Below are 22663 nucleotides of genomic sequence, written 5' to 3'. Positions count from 1 at the left end.
TTTTAACTTCGTTCGTTCGTTTCTACACTCCCCCCCCCTCTGCTACGCCTCGCCTCATTTGCGATTCTCATCGCCGCCGTCGATGTACGGCGAGAGTGGGCGAGATTTACCGACCCAGACTGTCTTCCTCTTGGTAAAAGGTAAACCTGCGCGAAGGCATTTTCTGGATGCGATGACGAATTCTATCGCCTGGCGTTGTTCTGGTTGACGCTGTTTCTATAGCCTACCGAACAGGGACTAAGACGATCTCTGGGCGGGCGACCTCTCCAGTCACGACACCCTGCGTATACTGCTATGGTTACATATACCGAAAACGCTGTCGCATCTCGCTGACACATTACTACGGCACATTCACAAGACAGAATATTCAGTGCACGGCCATGTTGTGACGCTACCGAGCAGTCGGCATCTAATTCGTATGATGACAGCAGATTGACAATCTGTGTAACACAGAGTAATACGAGCGAAACAGAAAAGAGAGAGAGAGAGAGAGAGAGAGAGATGCTAGGCTGAAAAAAGGCATCGTTGATATATTGCGCTCGGCCAATAATCAAATAATACAGCCCTCTAAACAACGTACCCCAGCAGCCGGCGAAACAACATCAGATGAGTAAAGAGAACTGTGAGTTCTTATTCTAGTCAACCTCTCATTCTCGCTGTTATAGTCCAGTTCGTCTTTTTCTTGGCATTCGGAGCTGTACATAGTTGCTGACGCTAGGGGGTTGTTTGTAGCAATTTATCTACTCTGCTTTACTGCAGCATGCAGAGGTCAATACACACACAGAAAAGTGGCTAAGCGACAAGCTACTTTTTATTAGGTGGGGCGGGGGTAGCCAGGTGGACCCACAATTCGCTACGAATAGATCGGAGTTTTCAGCAAAACGGACCGAGAATAAGTGAGTTTAGGGGTAGTGAAGGTGGGGTGGGAGGGGTAGGTAACCACACACTGGTCAGGGCAGATCTCTACAGGTCTTTTTCTATTTCTTTCCAGCAATTGTATTGTATAATAATCGCGCGCGCGTGTGTGTGTGGCGTAGGCACACTGATAGAGACTGATATATGGGCATGTGCGCACTTGTAAAGTTTGCATGATTGTCTCCGACAAACAATACATTGAGGCACGTAGCAGCGGACAACAAACAGAGAACCAACGGTGATGTGTCGTATGGCTATCGCCATTGGCTAAAACATGTGTTCCCTGTAACGCTTTCCTTCTTTTCTTTACGGCAGCAATTTATTATATTCCCGCTAGAACTAGTAGTTCGACTACCTCTATACAACATAGCTCGTGATCCGAGTTCACCCATTACTATTTATATGCGTTGAAAAATATTCACAATCCGGCCGCGATCGACCGACCCGCAGCTGTTCACTGACATCGATCGCCTGATATATGATTATGTATATACATAATACTGCTTCGCGCGCTCTCATCGGACAAAGGCAACCACGACAGAAACTAACATATGCGACAGGGTTTCAGGCAAAAAAACAGCAGCTGGACTATTTAATTTTAAACAGTATCAAGAGCGTCCAACGGTAACGTAATTAGTGAATGAATGATTGTTAACAATTCGGTTTGGTGAATCGCCGAGTTTTACAGCTGGAAAGAAGGCACACACGAACTCTGCGGGGGCGAAATTTTCCTGTGGAGCAGTCTGAACGTCGATCGTTAAAAAAGGCCGAAGGTTTGGCACTACGTCATTATTGATGATTAGCGTTCCCCGCAACCTAGAGGGGTACTGGTAGCGTTGCGCAGTCATCCGTGCGGGACAGTTCATGCGTTCGGTGATGTGGCGGCGCGACTGTCATGGAATTGTTAGTGTCAGCTTCGGAAACAATGAGTAAAGTGTACTGATAAATCTGGAAAAGCGTACGTGCAGCAAAAAAGCAGAAATTGAGGAACGTGCCTTCAAGGGTTGCCACTCGTTTTGGTATGATCAAATCGAGATCTGATCAGGATTCCTGGGCTCAAAAGATCCTCAGGCTTTGTATGTAGTGAAACTCTTTAACCAAGGTGGCTTTTCGACAACAGAAGAACCACCATGTCCGATAGAAAGCTCCACAATGAAGAGCAGGGTCAACTGTTCAACAGGTTCAGCTTGTCCGCTTGTTCCGCTTTTTCTTCTTTTCTTTCGCACATAACAAAGAGAAGCCGCAGCTGTTGTTTTACTGGAAACTGAACCCAATTGCGTAGCACCATTTTCTTACTGGTCTTCCGTAGGGCCGCAAACCAGTCGAACCAGACAGACCAGTCGAAGCCATATATAATAACAGCTCACTGCGGTGTCTTCATCCAAACATTTTTCTGCATCCATGTGTATTAGGGTATGCATTCTTCCTATTTTACTACATACTAACATCGGCAGTGTCTACGCGACTGTCTGCCTTACAGTGGTCGTCGTCGTCACCGGTGCTGGCAATCTCGGTTGCAGTTGTTCTCTTGCTCGACTTCAAGCGTCACCATTAATTTTTTCCATTCGATGGCTCGCTAACTTCCTCAGGCCAATATATATATATAATAGGTGTCGTACCCTTTAGCGCGCCTCAGTATCTTCATTCGCGTATTAAACATGCCAGAAGACGCAAAGCAACTAGCCGGCAAGGAGAAAAAGAAAGCCCAGCGTCAGACTTAGCCCAAGACAAAACTAAGGAAAAACACGCTCGAAACTGCCATCGTTGTGACGGACAACATTGGCAGTGGTGAGTGCAGCGCCGGCAATGGTGCCCGTTTGACAGTTCTGCGTATCGTACTCTATTGACACTTTGGTTCAGAAAAAGAAGCCGAGCAGGCTTATGGCGAGAAATACCGAAATCAATGACAAAGTAGAACCATTCATCTTAAAGGACAACCGCAGAGGCCAACCACAAGCTGCAGTCGACCCCTGACTACAGACAGGCAAGCAGGCAGCAGCATGGACCATGGACCGAACAACACACGGACCCCACAGATTACAGACACCGTCCTTGAGCGGCATAAGCACTGCCATCATAGATTATACATTGAAACAAGTTGAGGTAAGCACAATGCTGAAAAGAACTGATGAACTAAACGGGGTCGAGTGGTTCGGAGATACAATGCACATGCTGCCGATGTAGCGGGCCACACAAACAATGCAGGCCACAGCGAGAATCTGTGTATGTGGATCTGGGAAGCGTAGTCTCCACGCCTCCCCACCAGATCAGCGATTGTTGCTGGTGAGCTTCGTTGGCTACTAGCGCTTATGTTATGCTCATGTTATGGTTCAAGAATATAGCGACAATTACCTGTTGACCTGAAGACGGCCGGCGTCCTGGGCGATCTCTACACAATGTCTCAATGTGTCTTGCGACAGTGATGTGTCAGCTAGAAAAGAAAGGCATTCGGTCATAGGGTACTGGTTAACGCTAGGGTAACCAGGAACTGTTTACCAGAATGATACGCCATGCACTAGCGACATTTAAGCCAGTTAAGTAAAGAAAAAATGATTTAGCAAATTTGCGTTTTTTTGTTGAGACGAGGTAAACACATGCGCATGGCGAGCTCAGGTCAGCGACTCCTTGAACCAGTTATTAGGAGAGGCGCGGTGTCTCAGCGTATTGATATATATATATATATATATATATATATACCCTGCAAACCATTTCAAGTAGATAGTTCCACTATGATTCTTTCAATAATACATATTGCTGCATTCGTATTACGATACCAATTCTACTATTCGGAAGTTGTTTCGTCTCATGTCACTGTCTATGCTGAAGATTTCTTAAGTATGGAACACATGCGGCCGTGTCACTTCCTATGAACAGCCTGTAACCATGTACCTTAGCTATATATATCGTGGGTCATTTCATTTTATTGAGGGGTAGCAGTCCGTCTAGGATTAGAGCCATAATATATACATTTGCTTAGGGTAAACCGTAATGCACCCCACATAGAGCGCCGATCGCATTTGTAACATAACCGACCAACGCCCATTTCGGCAATACATTTCGTGTCTAGCAGCAGTCGAAATTAGCTGGCGTAGACAAATGTTCTTCATCAACTAGAGGCATCTATCCTACTGTAAAATTTCCCTAAATTTCTCATTACGATAAGTTGCCTCTTTGATAACAATTTCTGTATTTTTAGATATAATGAATGAACGAACGATCAAAGAGAACCAGCTCGGTAAGATCTCGTTGTATTGACATCGAGTTTCTAGAAGTAAAGAGCAAAAGTTTTATAGGCTAGGATATCGGAGCTCCAGTTGAATGACTTTGTGGAGAGTTTAAGTTCATAGAGGGTAATTGCATACAAAACGCAAACGAGATGAAGCAGACTATCGCTCTATAGATAACCCGACAGATCTAAAGACAGCACAAAATAAAGAACAATGGCCGCTTGTTAGACTGCAGCGCTACAGTCGGATATTGTACAACAACTAGGATAAACTAGGAATAGCATAGAAACTAACTTGAAAGAGGCGCGGGATAGAATTCTCAGCAGCAGCAGCAGCAGCAGCAGCAGCAGCAGTAGCGCTAATGGCCATAGAGAAGAACAGAGAAAGCTGTCGAGAAGCAGCAGGAAGAGTTTGCAGTTCGCTGAGCAGACCGTCGCAGCGGGAGCGATGGATGCGGTCCACAGGCAGATCGACCATAGTGCAGAGACGAAATAAAGAGAGGCACAATAGGTTGTACTTTGACGGAGAAGGAGAATGCACTTCATCACACTGGCTCTTCTGAATCCACTCAGCATATTGGATAGACTGACTGCGCGAACAAGGCGCCGCTGGAGATCTGAATGATGATAGGTCGACGCGAGTTGGGCTGCGTTTGCAATAGGGCACAGCCGGATCGTTGAGGATACATCGAGATGGCGATAGCTTGGAAGATAAATCTGTCTAAGATGAAACGATGAGAACTGGATTATGCCCCGGTGCGTTTCGTTCATACTAACGCATATCATTGTAGCTAATAGGAAGAAAAATCACTTGGGGACGGGGTTAAGTGAGCAGAGAGGACCGAGTGTTCAGACTTTGATAACGACAGATTTGGCCAGAAAGCAATAGGGGTTCACGTTTGAACCGGTAACTTATGTAGATTTATTAGTTAAGTCAGTAGCTTCAACTGCGTCCTGTCATTACCAGTTAGACGTCGATGTGCGCTAATTCAAAGACAAACAAGACTGCTTACTACGATCAGATGAAAATATCAGTAATCAGGGTATTATGCGTTTGGTGTACGTGCAGATCTGAAAGGCCAGCTTCTGATTCAGATAGTTTGTTCAGAAGCCTTGTTTTCCCCGTACCATAAAAGGAGTCCGAGCTCACCATGTTACCACCTACGGCACTACATTAGCTTGCACTCTCGCGTGCGTATAAAAAATGACCATGTCTGCCGGTCACTAAAAGCAGCCCTGTTGCAGTTTTCAGTTGTCGCAGACTCGCGAGACGTCAGCAGCGGGCCCACTGCCCTGCGTATCGACGTACGGATAGTCTAACCGCTAAAATATCAGTCCAATTCATGGCTTCCCTAGCCGGACCTAAGTTAACAAAACCTGCCTGCCTGCCTGCCTGACTCGCATCAGGGTCGCTCGCCACCGTCAACTAGCTATACTCTCGTACGAGCGTATTTCAGACAAGCGAGATTGTATTGTTGTGAGATAGAACTCATTATTCTAGTCAAAGAACAATTTAAAATTGAGTGTCGAATAACATTGATTTGCATCGGCTAGAAAAAGAGGTAATAAATGATAGCAGAGCGACCGCGGGATTACGAAGCCAAGCCGAGCGTCACAGGACGACCTGTTCTACGAACTGGTACGGGAGAAGGGTAGCAGGCACAGCGATGGAAGATCAAGTAAGCCGACAAGGCCTTTAAGGCACCGGTCGCCACTCGATACAACGCATAGAGAATATGCGTATGCATGAGAGAAAAGTAACACAGGGTGTCAGTGCTTTGGCAGTATAATCGATGCCTTCAAACCAAACGAATGCTCTGACTTGTACTGCGGATATATTTAGGCACTTTGTTGCTGCTTCTCGACGAGATTCAAGGCTATTTATCACATTCTTAGTGTCGCCATTGCGTCTTTTGTCTCTCTTTGCTAGCCTATCCACCAGGAGAAAGTGGGTGTTCAGCGACAGCGCCCGCTGGGGCTGCTGGTATTGTCATTGCTACCGGTGTGATTCGGCCGACAAACGGGCAGACAGGCACAGGCAATCTATCAGCCACAGTTCACGGAGACAAATACCACACAATATGTACATACGCAGGCAGTATAGAGATTGTATAGCAGCCTGTAGAAACGCTCTGTGGAAGCGCCTTTTATTCTTGTTCGCATTTTCACTCGCAACAAAACAACAACGGGGCTATGTATATATATATATATATATATCTATCTATCTATCTATCTATGTGTATATTTGTGTGACGCGACATCGCCGTTGGGCTTGCGATCACCAACGCGACTCTTCAAGCCGGGTTGCTGTCCGTCTCTATGAAAGCGATCGTCGTCAGCCCAGCCTATCGGGCTGTCCTGGTGCGGCTATGCTTAAAATGATGATTGATACGCAGTGTTGGTCGCTGGAAATACCGGCATCGATTAGTGTTCGAATCGAGATAATCAACAGCCAACAGTAAAAGGCTTACTATATCACTGGATGAAGAAAATCAGGATAAATTAGGTTAGGTTAGGTTTGGCAGTCGATCACGCCAATGTCAAGAGGCTTCATCGAGACCTTTGGAGGAGCTGTTTGCAAAGCTGTTCTATTGTGAATTCTATTTTTAAGAAAATAACTTAAGGTTTCTGCAACGAAAAGGAATAGACGGATTTCTATCCTACTATCAGCTTGTGTATGATATACTGACTGACCAGCGAATAGATACATCAACAACCGAGAAAAGAACGTACGTTCCATTAAATGTGAAGTTTAAGCACACAGTACTAGTGCTCGAAAATCGTACTCTAGCCAATAGCACACGAAGTATTGTTAGTGCAACAACAGGCGTGCCTGTATCTCGGTCGAAGAAGAGCTTTAATCAAGAGATTCTAAGATAAGGTGTAGGGAGAATTAATAAACTATTGACACTTCCATTTAACATATGAACGCACGACTTTAATCCGTCTAAATCTAAAAAGTCTAAGAAAAATCGCCTTCAGCGCTATGGAACGTCGGTTGTTCCTCACTTTTGTATTTAGCGAAGATGCGTTTTGAAATAAATAGGCCACAGTGATCAAGCCTTAAAATGGCCGGATCAGTGGTGTTGTCGTTGAAATCGACATAACGACTGTCCTTTTGGCTGGCTGCTGGCTGCTACTGAATCGACAGACCGTTGGCAATCTTCCTGCCATGACAAACTCGAAACGAATCCATAGACGGCTATCAGTCAGTCGAAGCTAACCGCCTCTGTTTTATTCAATCCATAAAAAAAAAAAAAAAGCAAAGTGTATATCAAATCTGTACTATTTTAATAACAGCGCTTCAGTGTGTTGTCGCGGTCACAGAGATCATCAACTATAGTGTCGTTGACACCCGACGTTCGTCGTCGTCAAACTGATAATCTGCTCCGTGTAAAAAGACAAACGCATACGCACAAATCGCGTAAACGCTTTGCGTTTGTTCGTAGGCCGTACGGCGGCGAGGCCGGCGACAGCAAGTATCAGGACACGATAGTAATAATGGCAGTATTGCCAAGCGACGCAGTTTCATTGCGCGACGGATTCATTGCGCTTCTCCCCCTTCTAGGCCTTTCATCAAGTCATTGATTTGTGACGGGTTTGCTTCCGGGTATAGAATGGAGTTTGAGTGATTTCAGCTTGGCTTTTATGCCGCGAAGTTTCGTCTTATTTATGCCACTTGACTATTCTCATTGAAATGAGTATTGCCAACGAGCCGAATTGTTAATACGATATTTAACAGAGTCATTTTTTAAGTCGTCACGCTCGTACACGTACACTTATACAGTAACCATACGATTCACATTTACATTAGCTATGCTCGCAACGCTTCGACGATTCATCCTTTTCTCGTCGTTGCGGACGCCGAAAATTCCTTTCAAGGAGGATCTTCAACGAGGTTGTTTAGATGTTCGACGCACACTTCCTATCTATGTTCGGCCTGACTGTGGTCATATAACGAAGTACAAGCAGGGTCGTCCGACACCTAACGCACGCGCACGCACCTAATACGTAAAACATTAGCGCCACCGAACTGTTACTGCATGTCCACACGAACGTCGGGTGATTCCGTGATGGATCGGAATAGATAAATAAACCTGAGCGAACGCGACGGATTTACCCGTCATTGTCTTTGGCATCAGCATCGTCTGGTATCACAGTTTATTAATGACTGAGGAGTAGCTCGACATCTTGACGGCAATCATCTGCTTTTTTTGTTGATGTCGTTGCTTTAATTCTTGACGCGGAAGTGGCGCTATTTCAGATAGGACAATAACAGCGGGAATTGATTTAATAATAACAATCCAAAGAATGCTTTATTTAAGAAAAGGACCATGTCTCAAAGTCAATATTTCTATGTGTGGCTATCTCGTGTCCCGAAACAGGCTAGTTACGATTTTGTTAAGCAGTTTGGCAGGTGTAGAGTGCTCTATTTGTACAACAGACATTGCTTCGATAATCTGAGATTGAATTTTATCGCTTCTCAACATTACTGCTCTCGATTAATTATCACTAACTGGAGCCGTTACCTATCTCTATGTTCTTTCCGTTTTTCTCATCGATACATAAATGAATACGTTATCATAAATCGAGGCGGCCCTAACTAAAGTTCGACATACGTATGGGTTTCAAAAGCAGCTGTCTGTACGTTGCGACCAGCTCGTCCGGCCTTTTCTATCATCTTCGACCTTGTCGTCCTTTTGGCCTATCACCGTCTAGTTATTGCTGATTATTTGATCAATGTCATTTTCACAACATTTCCTCGCTTCGCGCAATCAATAAGCCAGGCCGACCGGCTTGGCTCTAGTCTAAACAGGTGGCCTTTATTATTATGGGGTGGGCCCTGTTTTGACCTAGAAATCGAAATTGTCGATCTAGAAATTTGTCAACAGAGATATTGTGTATGAACTGTCAATAGAAACGAGCCTTCCGTCCCGTACCGCCATTCAAATTATATACACTGTTTTCGACTTTCCGTCGCGCATTTCTCTGAAATCGCCTAGAATTTTTTATGGCTCGCCCACTCGGCGTAAACGTTCTCGCTATATACAAAATACAACTCTCGAGTGTTGGCACTCATGAATTCTTTTTCTTTTTTATTTTCTGTAATTGTTTTCATAGCCCTTTCCCTCCATTCCAGACTCCTCGAACCTCATCTTCGCAGACTACTCGTCTTAAGAAGATTTTTAGATTTTAAGAATTTTTCACCGGCTGTTTTGGTGCTGCTTCTGACGCGGCCGCTGCCAACACCTCTGCATTTGTTCGCGGCAAAAAGTAAGTTGTCTATTTGGTTTTGCTTCGCGCAATCAACGACGCCACGTGACAGCCATCGTAACAGCATTAGGACTATATCAGACACTATATCGTTCTGTTATGCTGCCGTAGCAGCACCAACAACAGTACAGCTCAATGTGTTGTATTAGTTATTATAGTCATAGTATATGTGGGTGCGGCCACGAGCGGTCAACCATTGCCAGCGACAGCAGCAATACGCTCGACTGTTTTCATCATCATCAGATCCTCCTCTCAGCAGCAGCGGCCGGTTCGTCTGCTTCTCTCGAGGCTCGCGTCGTTGTCGTCATGGCTCCCATGAGCAACTTAGCCGCCCTCTCGGCCTCGTTCGTCTCGCAGCGATTGCGGGGTGGTGACTGGTACCGCTGCCGTTTCGATGATGGCTAAATAAATCATCGCTGACTGGCAGCCAGCAGACAAAGGCGCTGACGAGGAACGGATGATAGGGCGGACAAATTCTCTCCCTCTGAGTATTTCTTAAGCTTCGCTCCCTTTGTACGGCGGCCTTCTCTATGGCCATGCCATGCATCCCTGTCACGGCCAGCGCACTCTGACTCACTCTGCCACTGTTGTCACTGTTTTATTCGGTTTTTCTAAACGACGGTCGGCTGATAGGCGTCAGCATTAAGTCGTATCAGAAGTCGAAGCAGACGTCGTGACGGAACGAGCACGAAATGCTGATGGATGTTCGTTATATTTCGTGCTGGCAAGCAGCAGCTGAACGTTAGGGAACGAAGCGAGACGACTCAGCCAATGACCTCAGGGTTCGACGGTACTGATCGAACGGGTAAATCGGCCGGACAGCCATGAAACAATGTGAAAACCTAGTGGTTTTTCGGCGATCGGCCGGCGTTTGATGACTTGGCTGCTGTCCATTGTTGGCCTCTTGGCTGTGGTCTGCTTGCTCTTCGAGCATCGGTCTATACCGTTACTGCTCGCCATTCGGTACCGCACCCAAGGCGATAAATGTTGCGAAGTTCCCCTTTGACCACTTTTTTGCCTGCTGCCATTGTACAGTACTTTCCGTCGGATAGTGACGACGGAATGGATGGATCTCGGCTTCCATTACGTTCGCGCTGGACTACTTTCGAGAATCAGCTACATTTATAACAGTGTTATGTGGCGATGAGAAGAAAAAGCGTTTGAACGAGACAAATCTAAGCGAACGATTGACATGTTCCAACCACAACGACAGCGCTAGTGGTAATATCATGCAGATGTTGACTCCTGCAGCGTGGCGGACCAGGCGAGTTGGTGTGTATCCTATGTCGACAGGGGACTGCCGCAAAGAATGTCTGTAGAAGAAAAATTACCAGTCACTAGTATGGCTACTGTGGAGAAAGTAATCTGACTTGTAAGCTCTACATTAATCAGCGCTCATCAAAGGTGGGCCCAATATTGCCATCTGAAAAGCTTAAACAGCGCGTTACTATCAACGTTTTGTGGCTTAGTCCATAAGGAGCCATACCCACGCGCCATCGCCGCCCATGTCGCCTTCATTAACTCACCTGCTAGCACGCATCATCGTTATTTACCACCACCATCAACTAGCCGAGCCCTTTTTCACCTTTTCCTTTTCTGTAGGCCTCTCACGTTGTTTATTGCTCTATATGTAATTCACACGCTCGCTCCTTTCTACAGTTCAGGCGTCAACACTCACCGCGTTGTTACACTGAAGCTGCCAGCGGTGGTGAACTCTCTCCCTCATCCAGTACTGAATAGAGCTCACGGCCTTTAGCGCGCGGGCTTATCCTCTCCCGACTAGAGAGGGCATCCAATTGATCTCGCCACTCAGGCCCTCGCCACTTTGGTCCGAGAGAGGGCTGCTTGCCATCTCACTCGCAGCTCGGCGCAGAGCAGGAGCAGCGATAGCACATCGTGGTGAGACCTCCGACTGAACGGTGGTCGTCAATATTCCCACGGGCAAACGTTGCATAACAAGCGCCTAACGGAAAAAAAGCAAGAATCAAGTGAACGGCAAGTTCTTATTGAACCCTGTACGCGAAAGGATATAGTCTTGTGTGATAGTAAACGAAAGACATCTTGAAGTTTGTTATTCCGCTTCGTGGGAAACAAAGCATGGCTTACTTCTTTGTGCATCTACCGTAGGAGAAAACACGAGAACAAGCCAGATCTGTGCGACGCTGAGCAAAGCTGCATTTGCTCAATAACACTGACGGGAAATAACAAAAGAAAAAAAAAAAAACTGTATAATTAAGATCATATTACACTGGATCTCTTACCGGTATACCCTGTACAATTGCGGATTTTTAGCAGAATCGTGTTGTTGACATCGAACGCGTTGAGGTCATCATCCAGACGAGTACGCTTTCGTTGAACGGAGTTTGTGTGTGCAAAAGATATCGTCCTCGAAATATGGGATTATAGCGATCAACAGCGTGATGGTACGTTTTTACCCTGCCATAAGGTGTCAGCTGTCATCGCTAAAATCGCCAGCTAACGTCGTGTACCAGTGCCTCATAGGGATAATTCAGTCAGAAAAGCGTTTATAACTACAGCAGAGCTTCTAGAAAACGGAGAGAAATTGTGTAATCTTTGTGGCTCTTGTGTGTGACTTATGTGTGCCATCGTGCTATAGTCCACGATCTGTTCCTGTACAACCGCTTGGATACATTACCCTGTAACACACAGGAAGGACAACACTTTGTTCAACTGGATTTTCGTGCTTCGGTTGACTAAGTGACCTTCAACTTTAGGTGGTCGATGTCGACCCAGTCAACATCACCGGTGTTCGGTACTAGTAACAATAATAACAATATTATTACGGAGACGAAGGTCGAAGCCAATCGTAGAGGCACACACAGTAGCACGATGCTCACACCAAACCCGAACCAGTATCTCAGGCCAGAGTATCTGTCGCCTTTGCCAACCACGGTAAGAAAAGCGAGATCATTCGAGGAAAACAAAGTTTCCTTGGCCAAATAAAAAAACGACAATATTATTCTAGCTGATTTTTAATTTCCTTAGATTATCTGGTTGCTTGTATTTGTTAATCAAAAGCATTTTTTGAATGAACTTGCGTGCTTGCGATCGTCGTCACACGAGTAGACTAGGCGGACAAATAGGCACAGATAGAATGTACTACAATAGCCTTATAATATGCTAAACTGCACTTTTAAGCCATCATATAGAAGCAGCGTAGGATCAACAACGAGTAAATTTCTATCAAAACCGATGGTTTTTTTCAAGCGCAAGAATCGTCACTTTAAATAGACATATTAGCTAATTTTTCGTTAACGATGTGATTAATCAGCTAGCTTCGAAGCTGGTTCTCAATTGCAAAAAGAGCTATTACATATGGGTGTTTTGATTCGCAGTGAAAAACTGTCCATTTTTTACGTTGTTCTAACAGGATAGAGGTATGTGGACACTTTGATAGAGCTATGTGTGTGGGGGTCTTTTTTATGGCAAGATAAATACCTTTTTGCCACACAGATAGGGAAATACAATTGTAACAGTTTGATACATATGGTTCACCCATAAATACTACTTCCGTCTGTCTAACTATTCTCTTACTTGACTCTTGCTTATTCGTCCGTGTCTACCCTGTGGCCTCCTAATATAATGCTGTTTATCGAAGCTGAGAAACTTGACTAGAATATTTAGCAGTGGTATCGTGTATAAAATATAGGGTCGTGCCTATAAAACGCAAGATGCATATATAAAATATTCTATACTTGGTAATTTCGCCGTATTTAGGCCTCAAATATTTTTGGGACTGTTATGACAATGACGGTAATGATTATGATGATATTGACAATCGAGAAAGTGCAATCCTTGTTTCTAACTCTGATTTTGTCTCATTGCAGCTGGACGCGAAAAAGAGCCCCCTCGCGTTGCTAGCACAGACATGCAGTAATATCGGAATGGACAGTCCTAACCACAAGCCGATGCTCAGTGTCAACAGCGAGACTAAAAGCAAGAAATCAACAGCGGATGACCGAAAGAAGTCAGATCTATCATCGGGCAGCCTGAGTGGTCTGGGCTCATTATCGACGAGCACCGGCAGCTCAAACAGCTCAAGCAACGACAGCGAGAAAAGTCAGCCTGCCTTTAAGCCGTACGATCTGAACCTGAAGAAAAGTCCGACGCCACCGCGGTCCGAATTGAAGGACGAAGATCGCCGAAGCCGAAGTAGTCCGTTGAGCCAACGTTCACCAAGAACCTCGCCCGCTGTGTCGGAGAAAAGCGATAAGGGAGGCAAGTCAACCCCTAAAGGAGGCGCTTCCTCCCCAGCGGCATCGATTACATCTGCAGCAAGCGTCACCTCGTCGAGCACTACTACGCTTTCGGGACTTGGCTACCCCGGCCTTGAGCATCTATCCCGTGGTGCGGACCCCAAGGAAAGTCTTGCCGCTCTCCACCTTGCATACAAGAATCTAGCAGCTGCCGCTGGCCATCCAATGGCCGGTGCGCCTTCTCCACTTGCTGCTGGACACCACCCGTTAGACCTCAAGGGACTACCGAGCCCGTACGCCCCCGTTTTGTCGTCGTATGCCGGTTACGCGCGCGTAAAGACGCCTTCAGGTGGCGTCAGCCTCGTACCCGTTTGCCGCGATCCGTTATGTTCCAGCTGCCAGCTGTCAATGCAGTCTGCACAGCTAGCTCCATGCCCCTCTGGCTGTACGTCATGCACCCATGAACGTGTCGTTCCACCCGCGATTCCTTTTCTGCCCGGTCTTCACGGGTCTTCCGCATTGTTCCCGACATATCCCACCCATCCGCTTGCCGGACGCACGCCCAACGTTTGCAGCTGGATGGTCGGCGACTCGTATTGCGGTAAGCGATTCAGCTCATCGGAAGAACTTCTAGCCCATCTGCGTACGCATACGACATTGCCAGGTGGCGACCTGCCCCATCCTTTGTTGACGCCTCCAGGGCTTTCACCATTCGGCGGCTCAACAACCTCACCGCCGCTGGCAGCACCCCTCACCCCCCTAGCACCCCTTCCTCCCCCACCAACATCCTCGGCCTCACTTCGTCGTTCGTATCCATCTCCATCGCTGAGCCCCATAGGATCGTCAACGTCATCAGCTGCGGCCCGTTTCCATCCTTACTCGAGTCCACCGACGTCGAAAAGCTCGTCAAGCTCCAGCTCGTCAACGCACACGACCGGGTCGTCTTTATCTACCAGTTCATCTTCAGCTTCGTCGACCAGCTCGACGACAACCAACACGCCGCCGACGTTAACGCCGCCACTTCCGGCCGGCTTCCCTGGAGCGCCCTTTCCACCTCTACCTCACCCAAGCGCCGCGGCCCTATCCATGTTCAGCATGTACAATCCGTATGCGATGTACGGGCAGAGATTGGGTCCACCAGTGCACCCATAGGTAACGCCGTCCGCTCCTGGTTCTGGTGGTGCAGATGGCTCAGTTCTCCCCTCGATACTGGACGCACCACCGCGTCAGCTCGTCAGGCTTAAGGCCAGACGGTCTACGCCCTCAAAAAACCAAAGCTTGTGATTTCAACTTAACAGAAGGTGAAAACAATGATGGTTCAACGAACGAAACAAACAGAAACAGACGACAGGATACAGGGAAGCTACACACATATGCACAGACAGAAGGTACCGATAGAAGTCTCATAGCGACGGGTTCGACAATGCATATAGTCGATTTAGTCAATAGAAAAGTAAAAAGATGAAGAACAACAAGCTAAAGTTTAAAAAAGCGTCTGCATAAATTTGCGGTGGCGGGACCGTCGAAAAGCTAGATGATCGCGCCGGAAAGGAGCGGAGTGGTAGAAGAACCTTCAGTAACGATGAGATAACGAAAGACCAAATTTGCTCATATAAATAAGAAGGCCAAAGGAATAACTGAAAAGGCGGTAACGGGTCCGTGGACAGCTCCAAATAATACGTGAACAACAGTGGCTAACACTAAACCCGGAATTAAACTTTCTTAAGGGTGTATTCCATTTCAAGGCTCAACTGTATCACTGCTGCAAATATCGTTGCGAATGGCACCGTCATCTGTCAGCCATTTTAGCGGGCGTTTGTTTAGTGGTCGTCTAGAGATTCTTCGCAGACGGCCGCGATCGTCGGACATACATGTCACGGTCATCATAAACATAGTGAGACGAAACGCAGCACTCCAACCAGTTGGTTTCTTTTCATTGTTTTGAAGTGTTTGCAACATCAGGCGGGGACATTTAACTGACGTCTGTACTGTCTGTTTTCATGCTTATCTGACAACAACAGCAGCAGCAGCGACAACGACAACAACCAATGCAGCAACGATGATGACGAAAACAGCTTCAAAGAATAACAGTTGATTTCTACGTTCAGATCAGTTGCAACTAGAATTGTGGCGGACGAACAAATCAGACCAGACATTAAACATTGCCAACCAAGGGCAATATATTTGGTAGCAACATTATGGCTTGCTACGACAAGATCCCGACGTGTAGGACACTTGACCGAGGTGACATATAGGCAAGGTGATTACCGAAGTAGCTTATTAGCGCAGTCAGACGAATCTACGTAGATGGAAACTAGACTAACCTTGACAACGGTGACGACGACGACGACGAACAAAATCAGCTAGAATTAGACTTACTTCAAAGAAGGGCGTTCCGTTCCTGAAATGATGCCAATGAAATACAAAAAATGGAATTTGACAACAAAATATACTTGATACACTACCAGTCTTAAAATTTAGACAGACAAGGAGTGCGTCTACGCTATTACAATGCGATAGGTACGAAGAAAAGCGACAAAAACGTAAAAAAACGAAGAGCGAAAGTAACTTTAGACAAGTCTCTGACGTGCGTCTGCCATCCCTCAGACTGTTCGTCGCTGGCCGCTCAGCTCTGTTCGGCTCCGAGCTTCTTCGTTCTTTGTCATCTCAGTCACTACCTCATTACGTCAATCCCCTTTTAGTCGCTCCTCAGCTCTCTCTCGCGCCTGTTCTTCTCCTGACTATGACAGTTCCTCGATTTGTCCTGAAAGATGACACGCTGCTGCGCGTGTCGCTCACATTCATCACCCCTCAACGTTCGCCCATTCGTTTACTTGGTCTTCTCGCATATGTCTGTCATTTCTATGAAGCAGTCGCGTATCTGTTTTTGACATCCTTCTCTAGCATCTCCGATCGCCCCGCAGCTTAGCCATAAGACGACAGCCGCAAATGGTAGAACCCACCGTTGTTGGCGGTTTCGACCGCACTGCCACTACGACCGCCGCCAGCGACTGTCATCATTCGACCCGGTGGCCGCGTGCGCGCACACGCAACGTCACCCTGTTTACAGCGTTGTTCAACGTTGCTTCATGCAAGATTCAGTGGGTATCGAGTAATTGTAGTAATCGTTTTCAGTCCATCACTCTGCGTTCAACTAGCAAACAATCGAGCGGACGAATAATCAGCGGAACAATGATGGGGTGCCAATATGGACTATGCAGCGGCTACATTGGGTTGCTAGACAACGACACACGCCTTCCCGTTTTGCTGGTGTCATTGCTGCTCCTATAAAACTGTTATAACACAGCGTTGGTTGTCCGTCCAATACTCGTTAGTATGTGCCAGCGTCACTGCCTGAACCTAATCAACCTACAAATAGCTCTCTCGTTACCGCTGTTGGCGATGCGTAAGCATAGGTTCTTAGCTTGCCGTTCATCTTCTGTGATGGAGCGACAAGAGAAGCAGAACAGAGCGGAACGGCGAGGTGAACCGGAGGCGGCTGCAACCCGCCGCTACTGGTGTTCAATCTGTAGCTAGGTTCTGTAGCGTCAGGTTTAACCTTTTGCAACATTATGGTACCGTAACATCAAGAATGATCCAAGGCACCGTGATTAAAAGGATGACAGCTAATCTAACAAAAGCTTATGCTGCTGCTGCTATGAATAGTTGCCTGCGTTACGGGTGAACATGGCTCAGGGTACGTTGTGTTCTACCGTTGTTTGCCATGTATATTCCAACCGATCCAGTGACGCTTACTTGTCCTCGCCAGCCGTCTCATGGCTTCTGCGTATTTTGAGCCGTTACGGCAGCCGCGGCGGCGCTGATCGCCACCGGCAGCATTACCCGTCCGTCACCCACCCCAATTTTGCCATCCAGCATTATCGCTTTCTATCACTACAGCCCAGCATCGACAACGTTTATATCGACTTTTGACAACAAGAACACCTTTAAGAGGAACTGTTTTCACTGGCGACGCCGATAACGCAGACAACACCGGAGTCTGTCAATATTTGCCGCGTTATTTCTGGTTGCTGTTATTGCTGCTGCTGCTGCTGCTGCTGCTGCTGCTACTGCCGTCGTCCGATCATCGAATTCAACGGGACGAAATGAATTATGAAAGTGACGCGATTTTTTTAGCCAGCTTACATTCTTTGTTGATTGACGGTCTATTGACTACTAACTGAAATAACTCGCGTTTGGTCTGATCACTCTTCCTCTCTCTCGCCCCCCTTTCTGATCGTCTGTCTGATGATTCGTTCGTATGTTATCAGCTGTGAACGCTGGCGTGTCTGTTGCTGTTAACGCCGCTGACTTGCCTGGCCGTGCGTCATCATATATCTGCCCATTCGTAGATCTGGTCGATCAGGCGTCAGACGACAAGCAGTTGAGTTGCATGGCTAGATGCCGGAAAGCCGGAGCGGAACGGTTGCTTCTGTCTGCTTGTCTATTCATTGACGTTAACGTTGGCAATGACGATGTCGATGTCCGACAACACCTCTCGCCGTTCGACCAACGACTGATAACTGACAACGCTTACCCTGCCAGCGGTAGCAGCAACCTACAACCGGTGCCGTCAATTCCCCAGGCAGCGAATCAAATCTACCGAGTCAATCGGATATGACAAATATTTTGCCGATACCCACAAAGACAACGGATGAGAAGAGAAGCAAGCGAAAGAAAACTGTTGGTAAAAAGATGACGACGACGGCGGCGATGCTGATGTTTGTCATGATAATGATTATCGTGGCGATCCTGTTGGTGGTATCTACGACGGTTGCGCTTGCCGCTTGATGTTATTCACTGTTGTGAGATTGATGGTGATGATGTTTCCAATGGCGACACAGCCGTGTCGATGACGAGCAAATGAAGCAGTTCACGCTGCTGGCTACGACAATGGCAATATGCCTAGTGCTCAACGTGTTTATGTGCGTGTAACCATGATGGTCGTAACTCGAGATATGTAATATGACTGTATAAGCTGACGCAGAACACCGATACTATCGACGCCGATGTCTGCCTACCTGTCAATCTGCATGGCTATCTGAATGTCTGCCTCTGTTAGAGCAATATTCACGCGTATAGTTTTATGCCCTGAACTGGAACGCAAGAAGAAATGACGGTCGGACAAACCGAAAGACCAACAGATAGAAGAACAAACAACTAGCTAAACAGACAACCAGAATGATTCGGAAGTACGTATACACAATGCACAGTTATAGCCATGGGCAATGAGGAGGAGACGCAATGAACTGCTGTGCCCTGCTGAGATACGAGAGGATATATACACGCGCGCACACGTAGACATATTGAAATGCGACCAACGACCAACGATTTCGACTCTGACAATGATGACCCTGCGATTCAGTAGAAGTTATCGTTGATTCGTGTGACGCCGTTTCCACTGGCTTATGGCGTCGGAGCAATTCGTGGTCGCCAGTGATTCGTCACCACACACGGCACGATACACACGCTGAACACAGACACATACACATAGAGATACTCGAACACACATACACACGCGAAGAGACACACACACAAACAGATACACACACACACACGCGCCCTACATCACATACTCTAGACAGATACGTACCAATAGCAACAACAATACAGTGACGTTTGCCTCATCAGTTGGTTACGAAAATCACTATATCAAGATGATGACGGTGGTGATAATTATTATTTTGGCGATATATGTAGTTGACACAATGATCTACCTTAGATGTAATATATTTTATAGAAACGACACGAAAAGTGCAACGTTCAAATTTTTGCGCGGGTCGCGTATCACGCACGTTTAACGCCGAAGAATTTAAAGTTACACAAAATTTTACTCGTGGTACCAATATGACACACAGTCACAGAAACGTAACGCCGATAAACGACTGAAAGGAAATTGTTTAAAGGCGAAAATGTTCAAGTATACAAGCCCTTTATCGATCTAGAGACGATCGATGTTTTGACGCATCGACAATGTCTGGTCTGCACTTTAAGCAATATGTCGAATGCACAGAAAACGATATGAGATAACTTTCTTTCGTCTCTTTTCTGTTCTTTATTATGTCCATAATAAATAAAGCGACACAAAAGGCGACGACGCTGAGATAGATAACTAGACAATAGTAGCCATCAATCTCGAGCAAAGAAGGAACATAACGTCATTTACAACAAAAACAAGCGGCACCATTATTACCATGGCTTACACACACAGAAACAAACCAGTAACATAAAAACCCACCAACGTCACTCCAATTCGCGCTAACCGCAGCAATAGCAGCGGCAAAATTAGCTGGTGGCAGCTCGACGCCTACACTGCGCTCTTGTGGGCATCGTGGTTCGTTACGTCAACACTAGACGCGAGTGCTCTTTTTTGCATAGCCAGACCCGTGCCGGATCAGTGTAGTGGCAGTATTCGCTATATTATTATGGTTATCTCATATAGTCGGCATTTTGTCACAGTGACTGTAGCGGTGCTGCTAGTATTGACGCGCTGATGGCCAACGTGTTCTTGGCTGGCTGCTTGGTAACGCCTTATGTGACACTCACTGAATAATAAAAGAGTAGAGACAAATAATATAAGTGAACAGAGATGCATCGAGATGACAGCTTATGACAGACCAGGTCCATTATTTGACGCAACCATGGCGCCGTCGCTGCGATGGAACCCGGTCAACCTGCCTGGTTGTAGCGTTGCCTTCTTTGGTGGGGATTCGACTGTCGTTTTCGTTTTGTTCGATTGTTCAACCGTCAACGTTTATCAGAGTTGTTCGGCATGATGGCTCGTCTCGTTCGAGCTGCTGGCAGCAGCTGTAATTGTCCGCCATTCGCCGACTGGCAATCTCTGATTTAATCGGTTTGTCAATCAGCAAACGCCAAACAGTCAATCATTCACTCAGTCCAGTTGTTTTTCGTGTGTGTGTCCCCCTACTGTTTTTCTGAATCGTTGCTGCTCTTGCTTTTTCCAGCTTTTACCCTCCTGTCGTAGTTGTCTTCAGTTTATCCTTGTTGTCGCGCTGAGTAGTAAATCGCCTAACAAACATCTGATGCTCTCGAACGGTGGCGCACGTTGACATGACACACAGGCCCCTATGTCGTCCGCCAGAGGGAGCGCAGCCTGTCCTTTCTGACCAAAAGCCTTACCGTCCTCTTTTTTTTTTTTTTTTTTTTTTTTTTAAGCTTCAACTTGTGTTACGTTGCGCGAACTCTAGTTGATAGTTGGATTGTGCTTTTGGCTTATATCGTTATTCTAAATCCGATTAGCAGTAGACGTCAACTGTGCATTCCCTAGCATTCAGTCACACTGTCAACACATGGACATACGAAGACAACCTCTGGGCGCATACAGACAAAACAAGTAACATCGCAGGTCACTGTACGAATTAAATGTCATTTATTTTCGTCATCGACTAGGATTATTGCACATAGATTTAGGGCGCAGTGCCAGATCGAGAGATGTGGGAGAGTGGCTTGAGCGATCTAAGATGATCTCGGAACAACAAAACGAATTATCTCCGAGTGAGAAAAGAGCTGAGGTATCATTCTGTAATCTGAAGTGTATAAAAGCCTAAGAAATCACAGCGTACGAGACTCTTGCTGCTTATAACACCTTGAGCAACCAAAAAAAAACGGGTTTAGGAAGGGCAAAGACATCGCAGCGTTACTCCTGTTTGTAAGAAAGGGGCAGACGATAATTCAGATGGAACTGTGTGTGCACATCATGGACACGAAACCGATAGTGAATATTGATATTAATAATAATAGTGACGATTATGTGTGAAGCGCCTAATAAATACTTGGAGCCTTTGGGAAAAAGTAAGCGCGCTTAAAAACGAAACTCTCGAAGAATTGACAAGACGCGAAGATGCAATACAGAGTCATTTTGTAATATAAAATGTATAGAACCTATCACTCGTATAACAGCACACATTCACTCGCGCGAATCGATTGTGAGTTTATGGGTGCGTGGAACGGATGCATGGCTAGCCGTTGTATGGACTTACAATCTATTCGATGTGGTAGATTGCCCATTGGCAGAAGATCGGAGACACGGAGCAATATGACGGAACGGCTTAACTGATAAAGCTCGTATGGTCATCGGATTGCGAAAAGTCCGCAGCCGAAAAGAGAAGCGTTTCTTTCGCCGCTTTCCATCTTTATTTGACTATTAGCCAAGCAGCCGTACAACGGTGCCGTGCAACGCTGACAACAACAACAACAACAAACACTTTCCAAGCAGCCGTTCGTCACCGACATCGGATTCTCGCTAAAACCATTCCCTATATATGCACCGCAAACGTGTACAATGAGTCTATTCTACTATTGGAAATTCACTACCCCTAGGCAAAGCAACAGAGATTTTCGTAGAAATACGGTATATGCGCAAGAAATCTATAGAGCTTTACTAGCATGATAAATACTTGCTGGCGACGAATCCGGTGCGCGCAGACAAAGGACATGCGCCTGAGCTCATGTAACATACTAAATTATTTATGCAACAACCCTCGGACATGAGGGCTAGGATTGAGATAAGACTGGGGATCGTGAGATATATAACAACAACAACAACAACAACAAAAAAGAGAGAGGAAGCTTGAAATAATACAGCAGTAGATTACTCGAAGGAATTGTGGACATAGTAACATAGAAAATGGAGAACAAGACACCTTCATAGCTGTAGCTAATGTTGTATCAATACAAAACGAAACCAGCAGGTGTAGATGGAAGGGGAAATTATTAAAAATGGGGGCAAATGCGATACGATATCGAGGTGTCAACGAAGGACGAAGGGAAGATGAGACAGATCTGTTTGTAAATAAATATAATGTTGATATTTGACAAGCAAAAGAAAAGAAACAGTTATTTTCTGTGTGAACGTGTAGGTACTCAGAGTCTTTCTATTAGGTTGCTGTTCGAATTGCATTATTATAGAATCGTATAGTGTGTTCTTTTGGGAATGCCCTTCAGAATAAATTGACCCTATTGGTGCTCACAGATGCAACATCATCACCCATGTACCTACATGGGCAATGAT

General features: G+C 46.1%; 1 protein-coding gene across 1 annotated transcript; it reads left to right on the top strand.

The window, feature by feature from the left end:
* Nucleotides 1-11274: 11274 nt before the first annotated feature.
* Nucleotides 11275-20807, top strand: LOC111252015 (zinc finger protein Noc-like). The gene is made up of 2 exons (XM_022809301.2): nucleotides 11275-12328; nucleotides 13264-20807. Exons 1-2 carry the CDS (start codon nucleotides 12158-12160, stop codon nucleotides 14782-14784), a joined length of 1692 nt encoding a protein of 563 aa, XP_022665036.1. The 5' UTR covers nucleotides 11275-12157; the 3' UTR covers nucleotides 14785-20807.
* Nucleotides 20808-22663: the final 1856 nt, after the last annotated feature.

This window comes from Varroa destructor, unplaced genomic scaffold (assembly GCF_002443255.2).
Source record: "Varroa destructor unplaced genomic scaffold, Vdes_3.0 BEIS01000001.1, whole genome shotgun sequence".
NCBI lineage: Eukaryota > Metazoa > Arthropoda > Arachnida > Mesostigmata > Varroidae > Varroa > Varroa destructor.
This window is presented reverse-complemented; position numbering and strand designations above follow the sequence as displayed.

What these genes read in the sequence shown, in the direction of transcription:
- LOC111252015 (XM_022809301.2), top strand. Translation starts at nt 12,158, where the DNA reads ATGTCGACCCAGTCAACATCACCGGTGTTCGGTACTAGTAACAATAAT. An exon ending in TGTCGCCTTTGCCAACCACG is followed by an intron (nt 12,329 to 13,263) that starts GTAAGAAAAGCG and finishes GTCTCATTGCAG; the next exon opens with CTGGACGCGAAAAAGAGCCC.